Source organism: Tympanuchus pallidicinctus, unplaced genomic scaffold, assembly GCF_026119805.1.
Source record: "Tympanuchus pallidicinctus isolate F22 unplaced genomic scaffold, pur_lepc_1.0 scaffold8, whole genome shotgun sequence".
In the NCBI taxonomy this organism is placed as follows: domain Eukaryota; kingdom Metazoa; phylum Chordata; class Aves; order Galliformes; family Phasianidae; genus Tympanuchus; species Tympanuchus pallidicinctus.
The window spans coordinates 7,729,402-7,749,487 of NW_026294802.1; the positions used below are offsets into that span (position 1 = coordinate 7,729,402).

At 47.3% G+C, this 20,086-nt stretch overlaps 1 protein-coding gene across 5 annotated transcripts in view; it reads left to right on the plus strand.

Annotated features, from left to right (window-relative positions):
* The window catches only part of DENND2A (DENN domain containing 2A), a 55,950-nt gene extending 36,417 nt beyond the window's left edge, over window positions 1-19,533 (plus strand). For all 5 annotated transcript variants that reach the window (XM_052667335.1, XM_052667336.1, XM_052667337.1 and 2 more), the window contains 8 exons: window positions 400-540; window positions 4,478-4,626; window positions 12,261-12,438; window positions 12,798-12,839; window positions 14,177-14,294; window positions 14,862-15,101; window positions 16,012-16,098; window positions 18,832-19,533. In XM_052667335.1, the coding sequence (XP_052523295.1) occupies window positions 400-540; window positions 4,478-4,626; window positions 12,261-12,438; window positions 12,798-12,839; window positions 14,177-14,294; window positions 14,862-15,101; window positions 16,012-16,098; window positions 18,832-18,863 (987 nt within the window). In that variant the 3' untranslated portion in view covers window positions 18,864-19,533. The remainder of the gene's footprint in view (window positions 1-399; window positions 541-4,477; window positions 4,627-12,260; window positions 12,439-12,797; window positions 12,840-14,176; window positions 14,295-14,861; window positions 15,102-16,011; window positions 16,099-18,831) is intronic.
* The last annotated feature ends 553 nt before the right edge of the window (window positions 19,534-20,086 follow it).

Consider the following 20,086-nt stretch of genomic DNA (forward strand, 5'->3'; position numbering starts at 1 on the left):
AATGGTGTTGGCAAGGCAACTGCATGCTAATTTCAGAACTTGTTAAATACAATTAAATTCAATGCAGTTTAAAGGAAAAATAATTTGTCAGCTGTTGCCTTGTTTGTTCAGCACAGCTACCAGAACATGAGCACTTAACTTCCTGGAGTCCTGACTCTGAAGGTCATAGGAAGTTTGGGCGTTGTGAGCCTTCCATTGACCTTGCTGGAGTTGGATTTCTCTTGCTGAGGAAGACAAAAGGCTTTCAATCCCATGTTACCTTCTTCCTTAGTTGAGTTGAGGCTCTGTGTCAGTGTTGGGCTAAGAATATAATGTAAATTTCTGCTGCACTCCATTCCACTGTTGCCCTCTTCCTATTTTACATGGGGTTTTTTTTGAGGTTTCTTGGTTTGATTCCAGATCTTGGACGAGGTCGAGAAGAGACGAGGCATTTCTCCAGCCTTGGTGCAGCCTCTCATGAGGAGCGTCATGGAGGCACCTTTCCCAGCTTTGGGCCGGACAATTACAGTCAAGAACTTCTTGCCAGGCTCAGGAACAGAGGTAAAAACACCAGCCTAAAGGGAAAGAGAGTTGGGCCAGCAAATGGCGGCTGAAAGTTGGGACCAGAGATGCTCTTGAATGGCGGATTGTCTGGCAGCTGCATGGGAGGAAACGAAGGAGTAAAACTGGAGACTGGAGAGGGTGACATGGAGAGTTTTCCAATGATTTCAGAATAGAAAAGGAAATCGTGGTAAAACTGAAGGTGTGGACACATCAGCAATGTGGTAAAATGAAGCAAGGCATTGGTCCTGAGGCCAAGTGGCACAGACTGGCAGATTCCATGCTGTAAAGTGTATACATTTGGGTCTGCTCAAGACTCCCCATATGCTTAATTTCTTGATCAATAGCATGTGCTCCAGCATCCTTGGCAACCCTGTCCATGGCAGGGGCACTGAACCTAGATGATCTTTAAGGTCCTTTCTGACCTAAGCCATTCTGTGATCCTTAATGCAGAATCACTATTGGTGTAGGACAGAATAGGAAGTTCCAGTAAAAAGTATCTGAAATCACACAAGGGCAATGCTACAGCCTTTGAAAACAGCATTTTCACAGCATGGAGATGAGGGTCCATTTTGTATCTCCCACAACGTGATGTTGTTAAGGGAAGGGTTTTAAAGAGTTTAGAGATCTGAGGGATTGCACTGAAGGACTGTGGGCAGATGGAGGTAGCTAAACTGAATGTGATCTTGGCCATGCTTCCTGTTAGGCCCTAAATACAAGCAACAGGAAAGAGAGCTAGTTGATGAAGGTCCTGTCTAAGGGGTAACATTCCCAGTACAGAGTGTCAGCAGTCTCCTTAAGCAAACAAAAACAGCTGGCTCTAGTTTATCTAGCAATATAAGTATACTTGTCGCTAAAATCTAATGTAAAGAACAGTAAACCACACAAGGATCAAAATAGAAATAAACAAAGGCTAAAATGAGTTGTGGCCTGCAGAGGACATAAAAGAAAAGATGGGTATCTGCAAACAGGGAAATTAGTGAAATTTGCTTCCTCACAGTTGTTCTTCTGTGTGCATGAAGCAGTTTCCATGCCATCTATCCTGTCAGTGTATAAGTGCCATGCACAGGGAAACTATTGCAAAGCAGGATGTGTACAGGCTGTGCTCTGCACTGCCCCTCTTTCTCAGCAGGGATGCTGTGCTGTATGCATGCAACTCCCCTCTGTAGGCGGCTTTTTTTCTGCAGACGTGCAGAATTTAGTTGTCTTTGGGACCCCTGCTCACTGAAATGGGAAACTGGCCAGCTGGGAATTCAGAAGTTATTGCAAACGGAAGGAACCAAGTGGGAGCATGACTACTAGGAATCTAATTTCCTTTGAAACACAGGCAAATAAGAGAGGATCGGTGAATACAGTGGAAGGACGAGAGAAATGGAGAAATACTGAATGCTAATTCTGGATTCATTTCTCCTTCTTAATATGAGAAAGCCTTTAATGTTTGGCAAGTGAAGACATACTGTCATATTCTATGTGGTTTTTTATGCTTCAGTCTTCAGAAGGAATACATTAAGGTTGGAAAAGACCACTAAGATCACCCAGTCCAACCACCAGCCATTCCCCCATGCCCACTGCCCGCGTCCCTCAGTGCCACATCCACACAGTTCTGGAGCACCTCCAGGATGGTGACTGCACCACTTCTCTGAGCAGCCTGCGCCACTGCAGCACCGATCTTTTTGAGAAGAAATGTTTCCTGATATCCAACCTGAACGTCCTCTGGTGCATACTGAGGCCATTCCCTCTCACCCTGTCACTGTTATGTGGAAGAAGAGGCTGACCCCCAGCTCACCACAACCTCCTTTCAGGTCACTGTAGTGAGCAACAAGGTCTCCCCTGAGCCTCCTCTTCTCCAGACTGAACAACCCCAGTTCTCTCAGCCACTCTCCATCAGATTTGTGCTCCACACTCCTCACAGCTCCGTTGTCCTTCTCTGGACACGCTGCAGGGCCTCAGTGTCTTTCTTGTGGTCATGGGCCCAGGAAGATTATTTACAATCACATAGTTAATGCTGTTAATAATAATGAAAGGTTGGTGGTGCAGGACAGAATAGGAGGGAGTTAGCTAAAGACAGCTTAGTTGTTTTAGAGTAATTGGGAGCTGAGGATGCTCAGGGTATGGCTCTGTGAAAAACAACTGCAGTGATGTGTTTTTTACTGTGTTGCAAAAGCAGCTGTTTTGCAAGCTCCGAGAACAGCAAGTCCCGGTAGAGCAAAGAAGGGTAAGCCTCGTGTCTGTATTCAGAAGTGAGAAGGATACATGGAAATCTAACAGGGACAACCTAACTTTGACTGCTGAAAGTATGTAGGAACAAAATACATACTCAGCTTATATGTGTGTAGAGGATCATGAAGTAGGGAGAAGTAGTCACTTCGGATTTGTGAAGAGAGTGGTGTTAAACTCACATTGTTTCCATCTCTGAAGTACCTGCTCTAGATAGGAGAATGTGGAATGCTTTTTAAGGAAATGTAGGAAGGCTTCAGCATAGCAGAGCGTGTTGATATTCTTGTCAGCCAAACAGAATAGGGCAGACTAAATTAAATTACTGCAGAGCACACGTATAGCTGGTTAAAAACCTGCAATTGAGGAGTAAATTCCCAGTTGTGTGCTTGACAGTCTGAGAACATTTCAGCTGTTTCATTTCTAGGATCCATACTGCTCGTGAGTTATCTTGCTGATGGCATAAGCCCACGTTTGTACAATTGGTAGATGACAGCACGGAGATGGGGTGCAGGCACTTTGGAGAGTTAGGGATTAAAACTCAAAACGACTGTGCTTAATGGGAGATTTGGTCTGAAATTCAATATGGATACAAATATGGAGCAAAATGCTCTGAAGAAGAAATCAGTAGTCTGATACAATGTGCAAGTAAGAATGAACAATAGTACTTCAGAAAAGGAGCTTGTGCTGTAGGGACTCATAAAATAAGCAGAAGTAACAATGATGTTATCAAGATGGATTCCTGTGTTGTGAAAGAAAGTGAAAGAATGATTAATGAAGGAGAGTGATTTTCCTACTCTCCAGCATCAGAGGAGATTTATTTAGAGTATTGCTTTCAAAACAAATGTAAACACTAGGAGAAAGCCCCAGAAATGTAGTTCCAATTGCTAAGTGGTTTAGAAAATACAAAGCTCCAGAGAATGGTTTGCTTTATACAGAAAACAAAGAACACAGGGGGACAGGTGTTAATAAACAGTATCTGAGAAGTTTCCTACAGAGTGGGAGGTGACCTGTTGTTCTGAGAGCTTAAAGAGGGTAGAACAACAAGCACCTGGGTGTGTTTTGCCACTGAGATAGATCAGCTAGAGGCTTGGTGTTGGTCAGGGTTATATAGAATTAGAGAATTTATTATGGGGTTTGTAAGGTATTTGGCTTTGGGGGTTTTCAAGAACAACTTAGGAATATCTGTCTGTAAGACAAAGAATATGAAGGGCCAAGGTGCTGTGACAGAAATTATTGAAGTAGTTGTGAACAAAGGAAAAGGCTTATGGGTTACTCTTTTCTGTAATGGTATAGAAGTTTATAGTCAGTAGCTCAGACATCCAGAAATAAAAAGCGTCTGTAAAAGTAAGAGTGAAAATGGTAAAGGCTCTGTGCAACTGCTGCCAGAGTGAGAGAAAGTCTGGAAACCATTCCTAGCTGGACACAAACTGGTTTTCCTCCTTATGAAGAGCTCCCTGTCCTCAGCACAGTAGGGCATACTTGTGGTTGGTACCACGCTGTGCACATTGAGGTGGACTCTGGATGGTCCTCAGCATCATCTGGAAGAACAATCTGTAGGAAGCCTTTGGAAAGTTTGTGTTTGAGGGCTGAACATCAAGTGGTGTTTGCCAGCACAGCCAGTAATGCTTGTTAGCTGCTTACATACCTGTCAAGGTCCTGCTCCCACAGCACCAGCAGATGGTGAGAGCTGACTGACCTGTGGTCTTTCTCTCTCCAAAAGGTCATTGAGCTGCGGCGGCCTCTTGACTCCAGGCTCGAGCACGTTGATTTTGAGTCCTTGTTTTCATCCCTCAGCGTGCGGCACCTGAGCAGGGTCTTCGCCTCCCTGCTCCTGGAAAGAAGGGTGATCTTCATTGCAGACAAGCTCAGGTACCCTCTTGCATTATTTTCAACAAAATGCTGCTAAGGAAGGAAGGCTGAGAAGGCTGCAGGGTCTGATCTCTTTGTCCTGTTCTTTTTTCTTTGCTCTTTTCCAACTTATATCTGATGTAAGTAGAGCTGTAATTCCCAGGAGTGGGGCGCTCACTGTAATTTTACTTTGCAGCTTACAAGGAGTGAGCAGTTTCCCATCTACAGGGAAAAACAAATTCCCTATTCTCTGCATGGTTTCAGAGTGGAGCACTGGTACCGAGAAAGCAAAGCCTGTCTTGCTCCACGGTTCTGCAGTGTTCCCCACTGAGCTGTGCTGGATTTCCAGAGAGAAGGCTTCAGGCAGGGAGAGCTGTCCCTTCTGCTTTGTTCCCCGATGTCACAAGATTTGTTTCTGAAATCTTTTAAACTTCAGCTTGAATTTTAATATTGTTTTTTCCCTTAAGACTTCTTTCTTACGAGGGATGAAAGTAAAAGATGCAGCAAGGGGAAATGAGACAGAGGACTTTCCCCTTCTATTTTTATGTGTGCTCAATTTGCTTTTCTTTTTTTTTTTTTAATTTACTCTCTTAATTTAGAAAAATCGGCCCAGGTTTCTTTAAGATCTTGTGCAGCTGGTGGCTGGCAGCTCTCCAGCCCTCGAAGCACTTGAGGATTTAGGCAGGAGAGTTCGCCAGGGCTGGGGAAGGAAAAGCTGCTTGGATGAATAATGACACTTAGGAGCGAGCTCGGGTTTCAGGCGCATACACTACCCCTAAGCTGTCTCTTTTCACAACTTACAGCCAGCAGGCTGCAGCCATGGGACTGAGTGCCAGGGCAAAAATGGGGAGGTTCCTTCTGCAGGAAAGCTAAGGGAAAAAAATCATGCTACAGGGCTCCAGGACTCCTCATGGCAGCTCAGCTCAGACAGGACGGCTGCAGAGAGGGGTGCTGGAGCATCACGGCAGCACAGCCCATTTGCAGTTTTTTGGCAGCTACCTTGAGCTGGGGAGGGGAAAATTTAGTTTTTTATAATAACTGATATGTTGTATGCATAGATGTTTAGTGTTCTGGGTATTTAAGCCTCGTAAGATATCAGAGCATTCAGGTTTGCGTTTGAAACAGAATTTATCCACTGTATATTTCCACAGAGTGTATATGATTTATGTTATAATTTATGATGACAGGCTTTGTTTTCTGAGGTTTTTCTCCTTCACTACAGGATAAATTTTACGTTCTGGGGAAAGCTATTAAGGACATTGTGATCTCTGTGAGGGACAGGGTGCTAAGAATGTATGGTAGGGTGCATAGCGTTGAATGTTTTGGTGTTTTTTTGCATTTTAAGTCATCACTTTAAAATGAACTTTCAGTCATCAGATCTCTTTGTACTGAATGCTTTTCTGACAGCACACGGTGTTCTGAGCAATCTGTGTTAAGGGATATCTTTCAGTCGCTTCTATGGATTTGGTTTTTTCCTCTATCTTCTGTCAATATATACAGGATCTTCAGTAATGAATCAAGCTTCCCAGGCCTGTAAAAAAGAACAGGAGAAAGCATTGGGATCATACTTTCTAGAAGTTTCCAAATACAACACAAACGGCATTCTTCTGTGGGGAAAAAAAAAGTCATATTTTAAAGATCTTGGGTATCGTAGGCCCAAATATCGATTGCTGTCTGCAAGGCTTTTAGTAAGTGATGTGTTTGAGAAGACCTTGCTCCTAACATAAAGCAATTTTGGGATGGTCAGAATTTTTATTTTCCTTTCACAAAACAAGAATTTTCTTTGATTATCGTTGTGAAGAAAACCTTGAAAATGACCCCAAAAGACTGCACAGGCTTGAAAAACAGAGAACAAAGGAAACAACCCTGAAAATGAAGTAAACTGTTGTGTTTTTAATCCAGGCAATGGCTTGAGTACGCAGGAGTGGAGAGCCTTTCGTAACTGAGAGGTCAACAATCTGTTGTATTTGTTGGTGGAAATTCCATGTTCTGAATACTAATAGTTCTGTCGATATGAGGTCTTCTGTCCAAATGGTGCTTTTCCTGGGACAGGAACACATTGAACTCAATGAGTACTAAATCGTATTTACTTGAAGGGTGAAAATGCCAATTTCAGGGGAAAGAAAAGAAATATTTTTTGGCAATAGCTTAAGGGAAGGAAAAAAAAAAAAAAAAAACAACGATAAAAGCAGCTGCTCTGAACTGCTCAGGGGTTTGGAATGCTAGAAGTAATCCAGCTGAGATGGATTAGCGGGGCGAGTGCAGGTGACATGGTGAAAGATGCATGATAAATGTAATTTGCAGTTCTTCATGTAGGCACTATCAATAACTATCCGTACGTGGCTGTAAGGCATGTATGGGTGTGAGCAATGGGGAAAATAATGCGTGCAATGTATTTGTGTCTCTTAATTGCTATCAAATCAGTCTCTGGGGAAGAGAGCTGAAAGGTCTTTTGCCAAATACTGTGTGAACTGTGAAATGTTTTGAAGCTGAGCCAAAAAAATGCATCTAACAAGTGTACAGCGAGTGAAATACTTTGTCTTTTCCATCTTAAGAATGAATGTTGAGTGTTTTTTAAAGACCTGTCAGTCCAACGCTTGGCAGCGGAAAAGGAAAGAATTTGGTATATTAGTTGTTTTTTTCTCTGTTGCTATGGAGACTGGAGTATACATTTGCTTGCAACCCAGGAAAAGTGACTGTGTTAAAACCGTGTTTAAAACTGGTCTCTGTAGCCTTGCCTGCCTTCATTTGCACTCATGCTTGAGGCATCAAAGGGCAGCATTTCGAAGGGCGTCTTCCAAACAAAAGTAGGCCGATGTTCCAAGGTGCATGGAGCTGGGCGGCTTTTGGTGCCCCGAGGGAGATGTGTTAGATTCAGAGGACTTTGTAAATTGGAAAATGTACACGGGCTTCAAATCAAGGCATCCTTTTTCCAGATCTCCTCAAAAGCCTGTTGTGGATCTGAGCAACTCGAGCAATTGCATCCGCCCTTGCCAGAAACCACAGCTGTGTCAACAACACAAAGTGGCCATTGTTATCAAATGCAGATTTGAAGTAGAGTAGATACTTTAAATGTGGTCATCTCAAGAAAAGATGAAAAGCAGCCCTTTCCATGGGCTTCAAATGTGGTCTGATCTGTGCCTGTCAGCACAGCCTCCTGGATTTCTTGGTTTTGTGTTGTGGCTGGGGAGAAGCAGAAGCCCAACGAGGACATTTCCATGTCAGGTAATAGCACTCTCCTCCGAGACCCTTTGCTTGTTTGTGTGCACCAACCTCTCTTATTAATCAATCTCTGGGAGATGGTGGCCATCCCCACCCGTGGTGGGACCCAGCATCACCTTGGTGGGTTTCGCCAAGTCACGGTCCGAGGTTTGGAAGCTCCTGGGTCTCTCAAACATTGTGAACCAGTTCTGTGATCCGACATAAGTAAATCCAGATGTTATGCAGCGTCAGAAATCCAAAGGTGTTTGTAAAGTAAATCCTACTGTAGCAGAGCTTATAAAGAAATAAAAACAAGGTAATCAAGCCATGTTAAATCACAAAATGCCAGCCTATTTCCAGCAGTTTGGCTGGTGCAGAGACCAAAGGACTTACCAGCATTAAGCTCCAAAAGGCTGATTGATTCAACAGTATTTTTCAGAAATTCGTTAAGTGTGCCAAACCCAAGGAAAGATCAGCTAGCTGGACTTTTTAGCAGATGTGCTTGCTTTCAAAGCTGAAAAACCTGTATTCAGTCTGCAGTTTGGGAAGAAAATAATCAAATGATTTGCTTCCATATGCAGTACAGAATCAGAACTTTTTGGCTGTTACTGTATAGAGCCAGGAGTTGGACTCGATGTTCCTTATGGGTCCTTTCCAGCTTGGGATGTTCTATCATTCTTTCAAACTGATCAGGCTAACATTCTCCCTTAGAAGCTGTTTCATGCTGTCAGTGTCTTTTTAGAGCAAGTCAACCTATTCTTGGAGCAAGTTTCCCCAGGAGAGGAAGAAGAGTTTCTGCGTGGTTGCAGCTGTTTTGTTCAGATTCCATATTGACCACCTCCGTACAAGGTGGCTACTGAGAAAAGCAACAGCTGTGTTTGCTTTTGCAAATGCACTTCTGTGTAGGATGCTGTGTGGTGGTAGGGCCTGTTGAATAAGCAAACAAGTTGCTGTGGTATCTTTGGTCTGATCAAGGAAGCGCTCAGCCAGGGAGATCTGAATGTCAGTCAATATCCAAATCAGCCCTATAGGGAGAGAGTATGACATGGTTCTTTGTGTACTTGTGTCCTTTGATACTCTTTAGCTGCTGTACTAGCAATAACTCAGTCACTGTCTCCTGTGAGCTCCTGTGCAAGGAGCACCAGAAGTACAGCTCAGCCACGATCTGACAACCTGTGAATGATCTTGACAGTGTTCTTTAGTATTTGGTGGTATTTTAAGGATTTGCTGTTGAAACCAGAGGCCTTAAAAATAGAGTCTGTTCCTCATTTTGAACAATTGTTAGTGAACTTCTGTAGCCTGAAATTAGTGAACTTCTGTAGCCTGAAATTAGTGCCTGGCATTCCCCAGACCACCCTGCTATCACACTGATAGACCTTTTAACTTCTGTTGGCACCTGGAGTGTTCCAAGCCCAACACATCACCCTGGATCAGTACTGTTCAAATGGCAGCAGCCCTTGTGATGGCTGTAATGCATATGTGCTGGGATTTCAGGATTTCGATGGGAGTTTCAGGAGAGGCACTGTAGCTACCCAAAGGCATTCCCTGCCCTTTTGGTGTAAGAGCACTGGGAGAAGAAGCTGAGAGCTTACTGATTTAAATAGTGCCTTGAGTGTGTTGAACTGTCACAGTTGAGTTGAGAGACAAGCACATAGCACAAAAAGAGGCATCCAGCCTCTTGAATGGTGCCCAGAACTTCAGTGACCTTATTCACTTTCTACTCAGACAGGTATGTGCCATGCTGTGACTGTGGTGTGGTTCAGTCTTGGCTATTGCTGATGGCTGAAAAATACACACTTGCACAGATGGCATAAAAGGAATTTATCAGACTGAATTCTCTTGCATGGATCAGCAATCTTGGCATGATTCGATGATCAGTTAGTGCTTTCTCAAATGTCTTATGTAGGAAAAAGAAAGAGCTTAGATTTGAGTCATTCTGAAGGTGCAAGGGGGTGCTGGGCTCCTGGCAAGCTGCAGTTTCCTGAGACTTCTTGCAGAGAATATCTGGCTGAATCATGTGCAGAAGAGATGCTTCAGTGGTACTGCTCTGTGCCCACATCTGAACTGCTCTGCCTTCAAGGGAGGCTCACAGACCTCAACCCCAACAGTGCTCTGCACTGGCAATTCGTTCTGTGGTGAGAAGTGTTTCAGAGCAGAGTGAAGTAGGGTTTATCCTGGAGGTGAGGAGACAGCCACAGATGGAAAGTTGGAAGGGGAAGTGATCTGTTTTGCTTCCCACAGCACAGCACATACAACTTGCACGGCTCTGTGACTTTCTCTAACTGGACCTCAGCCATCTTTCCTCCCACTTAAGCTCTCACGTACCATGTGTAATCTGGAACTTGAGTGCAGGGCTGGGGGAAGAGCAAGCCACAGTAAATACACTGGGAGACAGCAGGCCATAGTATCTCAGTGTGCCATCAATAATCACATACCTCAGCTGCACACTGTTCTTCCCTGGAGCTGTCTGGAACCACAAAGTCTCTCTTGTTGTTCATGTGCTGTTAAGTGCCTTCTAGGCAGGTGAATCAAATGTGCCTTCAAGATCAAGGGTTTGTGACAAGGTGAAACTGGTAACACTTCCACTTGGGTGTACATGTAGCACCACCTTGAAGAAGACAGACTTTAAAGAGTGTCATCAATCTTGGGTGCACTCCTAAGATGGAACGTCTACTTTTGCTGCCTTTCCTTTCAGGTATGGCATTCATTAAAGCTACAAGAAAAGCAATCTGCTCTGATATTGGTCCCACATTTTTTCTGTGGGTGTTGGTTTGGGTTGGCTTTAGTTTTGGTTTTTTTTATGTGTGTGTTTGGTTGTTACACTGGGAAGGGAAAAGGATGCTCTGACAGCTTCCTGAGCAAGGATGGGGAACTGGCTTTGATTTTCCTCTCTAAAGGTTTAGAGATAGTGGTCTGTGACACCAATTTTGAAAGGTTTTCCTTTGTTTTTATAGAGTACCACTTAAGACAAAACTCTGTGAGCACAGAGAAAATGGCGTCTATCTTGCAAAGAGATGTCCTCAGCACGCACATCCCAGGGGTCCCTCCCAGGCACCCACTCCCTACCTGCTGCAGTCTTAGTACAGTTCCCACGTCAGGCACATTCCAGCCCCTCCTCTGGGATTTATCTCCAAAAAGTGTCATGTGGTTAATGATGTTTACTGCCTGCATTCTGCTGATATCCCAGTAATCATAATCAAGCAATCATAATCATGTTCTGCTGAACTGAATGTATCTGCTGAAAGCCAGCCAGCTGCAGCCACGGCACTGCATTCAGCTCGTGTTAGCATTGCTGGGCAGGGATTTGCAGTCACCAGACTTCACTGGAGCAAGAGGAGCAAGCCCACACCCATCTCCCCCCTTCCCTCTCATTTCAAGTCAGCAATAAACTGCCAGATCCGGGTTGCTCGATGTGAGTTCCCCTGTGGAGTTTAATGCAAACCAGCTGCTGGCGTTTCCCAGCCACGTGGTTCCTCCAGGCCGCACCAGCCTTCTCCCCTCCTTCAGCCTTCGGGGCCTGGATGCTAGTAAAACAAGATGATGTTAGTTACACCATTTTTAGCGGTGAGCCTTCCTCCTCCCTCAATGCATGCAAGTGCTCCCAGACCCAGGGCAAATGGGTCACCGGTGCCCTGCAGGCAGCTCTGTGTGTCCCTGCAGTCAGCTGCTGGGGAGTCACTGGGGCTTCTGGCCAGGTCTTCCTGGGAGTTGACCACGGAGGCATTTAAAGCAAAGCTGCTGTGAGGGTTTGAAGGAGGAAGAAGACATATTACACTTCTCTGAGCCACATGCAGCACTGCATGGAGCCCAGCCACGTGCTCCCCTCCTTGGGTTTCACTTTCCTGTTTGCCGTGGTTCTGAGCAATCTTGGCGGGCTCTGCTGGCTGCAAACCTCCATGTCCTCCTTCCTCTTTCACTGCAGCTTGGCACTGAGAACTGTCAGTGTGCCTAGGAGATGTAGGAAAGCATGCCGTTGGTGTGGAGAGGGTTGCCCAAAGGCAAAGCAGGTGCAGTGCACAAGCTGAGGGGCAGACTAGAGCATCCTGTTCTGGACAGCACAGCCCCTGTGCATTCAAACCTGTGGCTTTCCCTTGGGAACAGTTGCAGAGGAATGCTGTGGGAGAATAAACTCATTTCTCCAATGAAGGGCAGTGGCACAGAAGGCCCCACATCCATGGGGTATTTCCTGTCAAGACGCTGGAGGGGCAAGTGTAGGTGTTCATTGGGGTGGGTCTCTTGTCATGTGTGCATGGGGCACAATTATCCTTCCTAACCTGGGCTCCTGTCACAGGTCATTGCACCTGAAGTTGAAAATTGGGAACAGAAATCTGGGAATGTGCTTAGTAAATTACGGAGCTCGCTCAGGGAATGACTGAAAGAACCCTCATTGCCAGTGGGTGCCACTCACCTCCTGACTGATGCGCTGTTTTTCTGGGTTGTGCCTTGTTTTCCAGCACCCTCTCCAAGTGCTGCCATGCTACAGTGGCCCTCCTGTACCCCTTTACCTGGCAGCACACCTACATCCCCGTGCTGCCGCCTTCCATGATCGACATTGTGTGCTCGCCCACCCCGTTCCTCATCGGCCTGCTCTCCAGCTCCCTGCCCCGTCTGAAGGAGCTCCCGGTGGAGGAGGTGAGCCGTGCTTAACAGTGTTTCTTCCAGCAGGCTCAGCTGTCTTCTGGCCTAGAAAGGCTGCTGAGCATGTATGACTTTTTTTTTAATGGCAGAGCTGAGGAGCGAGGAGTGCTGGAAGAGGCTGGGATGGCAGGCTCTTCTTGTCCAGGCTGTTCTGTGGTTAGTGGTGAAGCTGCTAGAAAGCCACAACAAGGGCTCCTCTTGGCTCACCCTGGGTGCTCCCTCCAGCTGCTGCAGTGGTTAGGAGGAACAGGGCCAGGGCTCAAGTGTTTCCTTTAGACCAGTTGTAGATCAAGATAAACTCTGATGACGGAAATAGTGATTTACTGCTTTCATTCTTTCTCTCTCATTCTTAGGTCCTTGTTGTTGACCTTGTGAATAACCGGTTTCTGAGACAGGTGAGTGGAACTATTTCACATCTTCCATCTTCTGTTTCATTTCTCCATCACACCTTACCTTGATTGGATTTGCTGACCTGCCTGGCTGGCTGCATTGCTTACTTCCCACAAAAAGTGGGGTGAGATTTGTGGTTAGAAATGTTACAGTGATTACTGTGTCCTGAGGTAGTATCACAGTCCCAAACCACAGATGCTGAGAACTGAATCACTGTGCTTTCTCTCTCTCTGTTTTTAAAAAGGGAAGGATGGCATTTGAGTACTGCAGGTCCTTCTCTGTCATCCTGAGGGCAGAGCTGAAAAGCATCAGCTCAGTACTTGAGGCTCCCGGAAGGCCATGGCTTTCCCAGTCTGTTTCTCACAGACCCTGGCTGAGCAGGGATGCAAAATCATCACCTGAGTATTTCTTTGTATCATTCCTGCTCCAGGAATGACGTCTGTGATTTCTTGCTCCAGTCCTTGTACTGACTGAGTCACAAGTCGGAAGCTGGTAAATAGGGATCTAACTGCATGGATAAGATTGCCTGCTGATTTTTGCTTCCCTTTGTCATGGAGTGGAGATGGGTATTTAAGAGGAAAGGACAGACAACAGAACGCGCTCCTGGCCCTAGAAGTTAGCTTTGACCCTGAGCTCTTCCTCAAATGGCTGAGAAGCACTGGCTGTGTAGGTCTAACCCGTGCCTCAGTGGAGTGGGAGGAGAGCACCTCCTGCTGCGGGAAGCAGCACGTGGGCGAAGACCACTCCTTCAGTGCAGTGCTGGCTCACCAGCTCCCTGAGCTGCAGGAACTGCGTTTGCATCCTTTCAGCTGGCAGCAGATGTGGGGTCAAATGCTCCACCTCGCACCTCTCCTTGAGAAGCATAAGCTGAGTCACATTGTGTCAGCAGGAGCTGGTGAGAGCTCACACACACAGGCAGTTCCTGGCTTCGGTTGCTCTGCGGGAATTGTTGAGCCTCCGTAACGCGATCGGTGTCTGAGCACAGCCAGGCGAGCGGCTGCGCCTGCCTGGCTGCACGCCAGCATTGTTCAGCTCAGCCTTCTTCATGGTGCTGGGAGGGCTCCCAGGCAGATGGAATTGCCCTGCCAGGTAGTCTCCAGGTTGGACATCTGAATTCTCACAGGCTAGAGCAGTATTTGGGCAAAGAGATCCTCCTCTCCTGCTTCTCCACGTTTTGACAGGAAGGTGCTGGGAAGGTGCCCAGTGTATCACCCTTTCCTTCTCCACACCGTTTGCTTTTAGTGCTCCCCCTGCCGTGTCGGAAACTAGATAGGACATGACCCAGGAGCTGGCCGTGTCCTGGCCCCAGGCCCCTCAAGAGGTGGCTGTTTCTGTTTTGCAGATGGAAGATGAGGACTCCATCCTGCCCCGAAAGCTGCAGGTCGCCTTGGAGCACATTTTGGAGCAGAGGAACGAGCTGGCAAGTGACAAAGAGGAGGGCTCTGTGAATGGCAAGCAGGGTAAGGCACAGCACTGTTCAGCTCAAACCACTTCTCTCCCTGCCCTTTTTGTTCACTTCATTCACTTCTTAGAGGAAAGCTACGTTCATACTGAGTTTAGTTCCACAGAAACTAGAGTAGGTCAGGATGTTGCTTGAAGCTTTATTAAATGTTCCATCTCACTGAAAACATTTCTCATTGTGCAAAGATAAACAGTGCTTATCCCCTTCCTGGCTTTGTCCTTCCTTTTCGTGTGGCTCCAGGGAGCATCACTCATCCTTCCTGGTGAGGATTACACAGGCTCTCTGCTGCTGACCACATGAAGGGGGCAGACTCCTCCAGTGAACGGTCTGCACACACAGCACAGGGCTGAGGCATCTGTTTGAGAGGCACTGAGGGCATATCCTAGTTGAGAAGGAGCTGAGACAAAGCTGGTTTACTTCCAAAATAATAGCAGCCCAGTCCTTTTCTGTTTGTACCCAAGGCTGGTATGGCTTTGTGTACACAAATGAGTAACAGAGAACACATTTTTTCCTAGCACATCCTTATGGTGTTGTCTTCACTGCTGCCTCTTGCTCCTCTCCTCAGAGACCAGCCCTTTGAACGAGGTGGTGTCCGAGGCCTTTGTCCGTTTCTTTGTGGAGATCGTGGGCCACTACTCCCTCTTCCTGACCCCCAGCGAGCGAGAGGAGCGGACTCTGCAGCGTGAGGCTTTCCGCAAGTCCGTCTCTTCCAAGAGCCTCCGGCGCTTCCTGGAGGTCTTCATGGAGACTCAGATGTTCGGGGGCTTCATCCAGGAACGGGAGCTGCGGAAGCAGGGAGTCAGAGGTGAGGGGCTCTGCCAGGGCTCTGTATTCCTGGAACCTCTGCTGTCACTTGCAGGAGGGGCAGGAGATGCAACCGGCTCCAGCAGCATGGGCTGAGGCTGCAGTGCCTGTGCAGGGGCCGTGCCGGTTTAGGTGATGGGAAAGCTGTTGGAGTGGGTCCAGAGGAGGGCCACAAAGTTGATTAGAGGGCTGGAGCACCTCTCCAATGAGGGCAAGCTGAGAGCTGGGGCTCTTCAGAAGAGAGTGCTCTGAGGGGACCTTATAGCAGCCTTCCTGTACGTGAAGGGGGCCTACAGGAATGCTGGGGAGGGACTTCTTATAAGGGCATGTAGCAACAGGATGAGGCGAAATGGCTTTAAACTGGAAGAGGATTTAGACTAGATATGAGAAAGCAATTTTTTACTATGAGGATGGTGAGATACTTGAACAGGTTGCCCAGTGAGGTTATGAATGCCACCTCCATGGAAGGATTCAAGACCAGGCTGGATGGGGCTTTGAGCAACCTGGTCTAGAAGGATCTGTCCCTGCCTGTAGCGGGGAGTTGGAACTACACGATCTTAAAGGTCCTTTCCAACCCAAACCATTCTATGATTCCATGATTCTGTAAGTGCTGGTGCAGGCTGTGTTTGTAGCAAAGTAAATGGAGGTTTTGTCTCTCCCTTTGTAAGACAGAAAAATCAGTCAGCCTTACGGTGGTGGGGAGGAGGTCATAGCAGGGCTTATGTGCTGGGAGTCCTACAGCCAAGGACCAGAGCTCCTGTCCTACGTGTGCACTCAGTGAGTTGGGGAGGCTGGGTACACTGTTCCTTTGTACAAGTGTACCGGTGAGCTAGGATAATGTGTTTTCAGATGCACTCTCTTTTATTTATAGGACAGCAAAATAAAAGTTGTTGATTTCCTTTTTCCTGCAGGTCTGTTTGAGGTACGGGCTCAGGAGTACCTGGAAACACTTCCCAGTGGGGAGCAGAGTGGAGTCAATCGGTTCTTGAAAGGACTTGGTAAGGAACCAGCAAGACTACTGGCTTCTCACAGAGCTTGTTCTTGTTGCCTTGAGATTTGGCAGCAGAGGAGCTCCTGACAGGTAGCAGGGCTCTGTTAACAACTGAATCCTGAAGTGGTTAGTGCCTAGCCGTGTATCCCAGCTTCTGATGTGCTGTTGGTCTGCCTCCAGCCTCGAGGCTGGGGAGAATCAAAACGTGGGCTCTGAGCTATGTGTATCCTAAAGGATACAGGTAGATGTGAGGTGGAAACTGAGTAAACAGTGACTCAGGAGAGGTAAAAGCAGTTTCTGCTGGGATGAGCAACAGATTCTCCATAGACTTCAGGTTTTCTGTGAAGGGTCAATGGTGGGAATTGCCCAGGAGCATCCTAAGGCTGAATCATAGAATCACAGAATCCTTAGAGTTGGAAGGGACCTTTAAAGGCCATCTGGTCCAACTTCCCTGCAATGAATAGGGACACCTACAGCTAGATCAGGTGGCTCAGGACCTGATCCAGCCACACTTTGAAAGTCTCCAGGGACAAGGCATCAACTACATCTTTGGACAACCCATTCCAGTGCTTCACAATCCTCACTGTAAAAGACTTTCTCCTTATATCCAACGTAAATCTCCCCTCTTTAATCTTGAAGCCATTTCTACTTGTTCTGTCACCACAGACCCTGCTAAAGAGTCTTTCCCTTTTTTTCTGTAGCTTCCCTTTGGAAACTGAAAGGCCGCTCTCAGGTCACCTTGCTGCCTCTCTTCTCCGGGCTGAACAGCCCCAGATTGCCCAGTCTGTCCTCACTTTGGTGAGGATCATTTCATTCCATCCCTTGGATCATTTTTCTGGCCCTCCTCTGGACTCTGCTCCAACAGATCCATGTCTCTCCTTTACTGAGGACTCCATATTTGGACGCAGTACTCCAGATGAAATCTCACCAGTGCAGAGAAGAGGGGCAGGATCACCTCCCTTGCCCTGCTCACCGCACTTCTTTTGACACGGCCCAGGATATGGTTGACCTTCTTGGCTGTGAGGGCACATTGCCAGCTCATGTTCAGCTTGCCATCCACCTGTACCCCCAGATCTTTTTCGGCAGGGCTGTGTTTAATCCTTTCATCCCCCAGCTTGTATTGGTATTGGATGTTACCTTGACCCAAGTGCAAGTTCTTGTATTTGGAATTGTCGAACTTCATGAGGTTCACCTGAGCTCACTGCTCAAGCCTGCCTAGGTCCCTCTAGATGGCATCTCATCCCTTTGGTGTGTTGACTGCACCCCACAGCTTGGTGTCATCAGCAAATTTGCTGAGGGTGCACTTGACCCCACTGTCAGTATCACTGATGAAGATATTAAAGAGTATCGGTCCGAGCACCGATCCCAGGGAGACTCCACTCATCACTAATCTCCATCCAGACATTGTGCAATGGTCCACCGCTCCTTGCACTCAATCCTGCAGCCATTTCTTCCTGCATCAAACAGTATCAAATCTATATCTTTCCAATTTGGAGAGAAGATGCAGTGGGGTACTGTGTCAGAGACCTTACTGAAGTCCAGATAGACGACACTGGTGGCTCTTCCCTTGTCCACTGATGCAGTGACACCATTATAGAAGGCCACTAGGTTTAGAATTTGCCCTTGGTGAAGCCACACTGATTCTCCCATATCATCTCCCTGCCTTCCATGTGCCTTAGCATAGCTTCCATGAGGATCTTCTCCACGATCTTTCCTGGCACAGGTTGGTAATGTTGCCTATATTCCAGTCACCAGGGTCTTCACCTGATTGCCATGACTTTTCAAATATAGGGAATGGCTTGGCAAATACATAAGCCAATTCCCTGAGGACCCTGGGATGCATCTCATTGTGAACCATAGATTTGTGGATGTTCAGGTTCCTCTGGCGCTCACGAACCTGATCTTTGCTTACAGTGGGAGGAATGTTGCTTCTTGAATCCTCTCCTACCAAATCAAATATTTAAGGGCTGTGTGACAAGCAATTATCAGAGAAGACCAAGGCAAAAGAAGTTAAGTACTTCACCCTTCTCCTTGTCTGTTGCTACCAGCCTGCCTGTTTCACTCACTGGGAGGAGTATGCCCTCTTGGACTTCCTTTTCTGGTTGAGATATCTGTAAAAGCCTTTCTTCTTGTTCTTGGTATCCCTTGCCAAGTGTAGTTCAAGCTGGGCCTCAGCTTTCCTGACCCAATCCCTACATAGCCTACCAACTTCCTTATACTCTTCCCGCAGTACCTGTCCCTGTTTCCACTGCTTGTGCATTTTCTTCTTGCTTGAATCCATTTTGAATTTAGAGGAGTTCTAGTAATGAGAGCTCCAGACCAAGATTAGAAGTTCTTGGTTGAACACCATGGCTAAGAGATCCTCAGACCTTGAGTATTTCGTGACCATTTAAGGAGAAGCATTGTCCATGAGACCGGTGGCCTTGTCTCTTAAGCATGTAACTTAGCTAAGTGAGCTCAGTAATACCTTCTCCTTCCATGTCTGCTGGACAAATGGAGTCTAGGTGGTGTGCTTGGAGGCCCGCAGGGCCCCAGGCTGCAGTGCTGCTCCCAGGCTATGGTCAGGGCTGTGCCCGTGCTGCAGGCACCTGCTTCCAGCTTTGCAGGGTGACGGGCTGGGTAAGGACCTGGGGCTGGCAGCCACATATCTCTGTACAGGTTTGCTGGGACAGTAGTGGGGAGTGACACTTATTTTGCTTGTCACTGTGGGAAACCCTTTCTCCTTTCTCCATCTATTCAGGCAGCAAAATGAAATTCCTCCACAAAAAGTAAAGAGCGGAGCACATCCTCATTCCACAGAAGAGAATGGCTTTACCATTTAACATCAACAAATCAGATGTATCCACCATTCCCATTTGACCTGCTCCCAGGGGCCCGCAGCCTTGGGCAAGCTGACCGTGGCCAGGACGCGCTCACACAGACGTGCAGTGCCACAGGACGATGCGACAGCAGTGGGGCTGCTGGGACAGATCTCTGGATATCGACAGTACTATGCACTGGACCAAGCACTCTGAACTCTGCATTAGCACGTTGTAGACAGCCCAGCAGATCGGATCCCTTAGCTAATCAGTTCTTTGTTTTGCTGTATTTTTCTATTTATATTGGGGTTAGAACAAATATTAACCGATGCCTCTCGCCCTGCCTCCTCCCCGCCTGGTGCTGCAGGACGGCGGTGGGACTGCCACAGGACTGAGCTGGCAGAGCTTGAGCACCGAGGATGGGAGGAATGAGTTGTGTGGACCTGTCTCTGCAGTGCCAACATGCTGAGAACTGCAGAGATTATATGGACTGATGAGGAGGAGCTTCTGAGGGTGAGAGGGAACCACTAAACCTACTGAGGATGTGATCAGCCTGCCAGCTGCCAGGCTGGCTGCATCAGGTCCTGGCACGAGGAGAGTCTTTTCCTTATGCAGCATAATTAAAAGTGAGTGGTTTAAAAGGTGTGCAGCCCCTGGGGTGTCTTTGTGCTGTGTCTGCCACCTGCCTTTATGGACTGGAGGAGACATCTAGTGGCTGAGCCCTTGGCTTGGCCATGCCTGCATGCTCTGGAGCCCGATGACCTTGTACCCTCACCCAGGCTGTATGCATAGAGAGCCTGAGGATGAGCTCAGCTGCGGGGTCTGGCTGTGGAGACTCCCGTCAGGCCGAGCAGGTTCTCCTCTGTTGACATCTCAGTGGCATTAGAAAGCATTCTAACACTGGGTAAGCTGCTGAGACAAAATGAGGATGTCAGCTCCCCTAAGGAGCCACCTGCTGCTGCTCACCTATCTTCACTGAGGCTCTCCACAGGCCTGGGGTTGGCTGAAGCTGAGAGGAAAGAAATCCCTCAATGGTCTTCAATGCAGGACTGAATGGAGATCTCCTCCTCTGCTTTAGGAGTGTCAGGGACAGGCTGTGTGCTGGAATGCCTCACTGCAGGCAGCCCAGTTCTGCATTGTGCCATGCGCGACTGCTGGAGGGTTTGGAAGTGCCTCTTCCCCACATCTGAGGGCCAT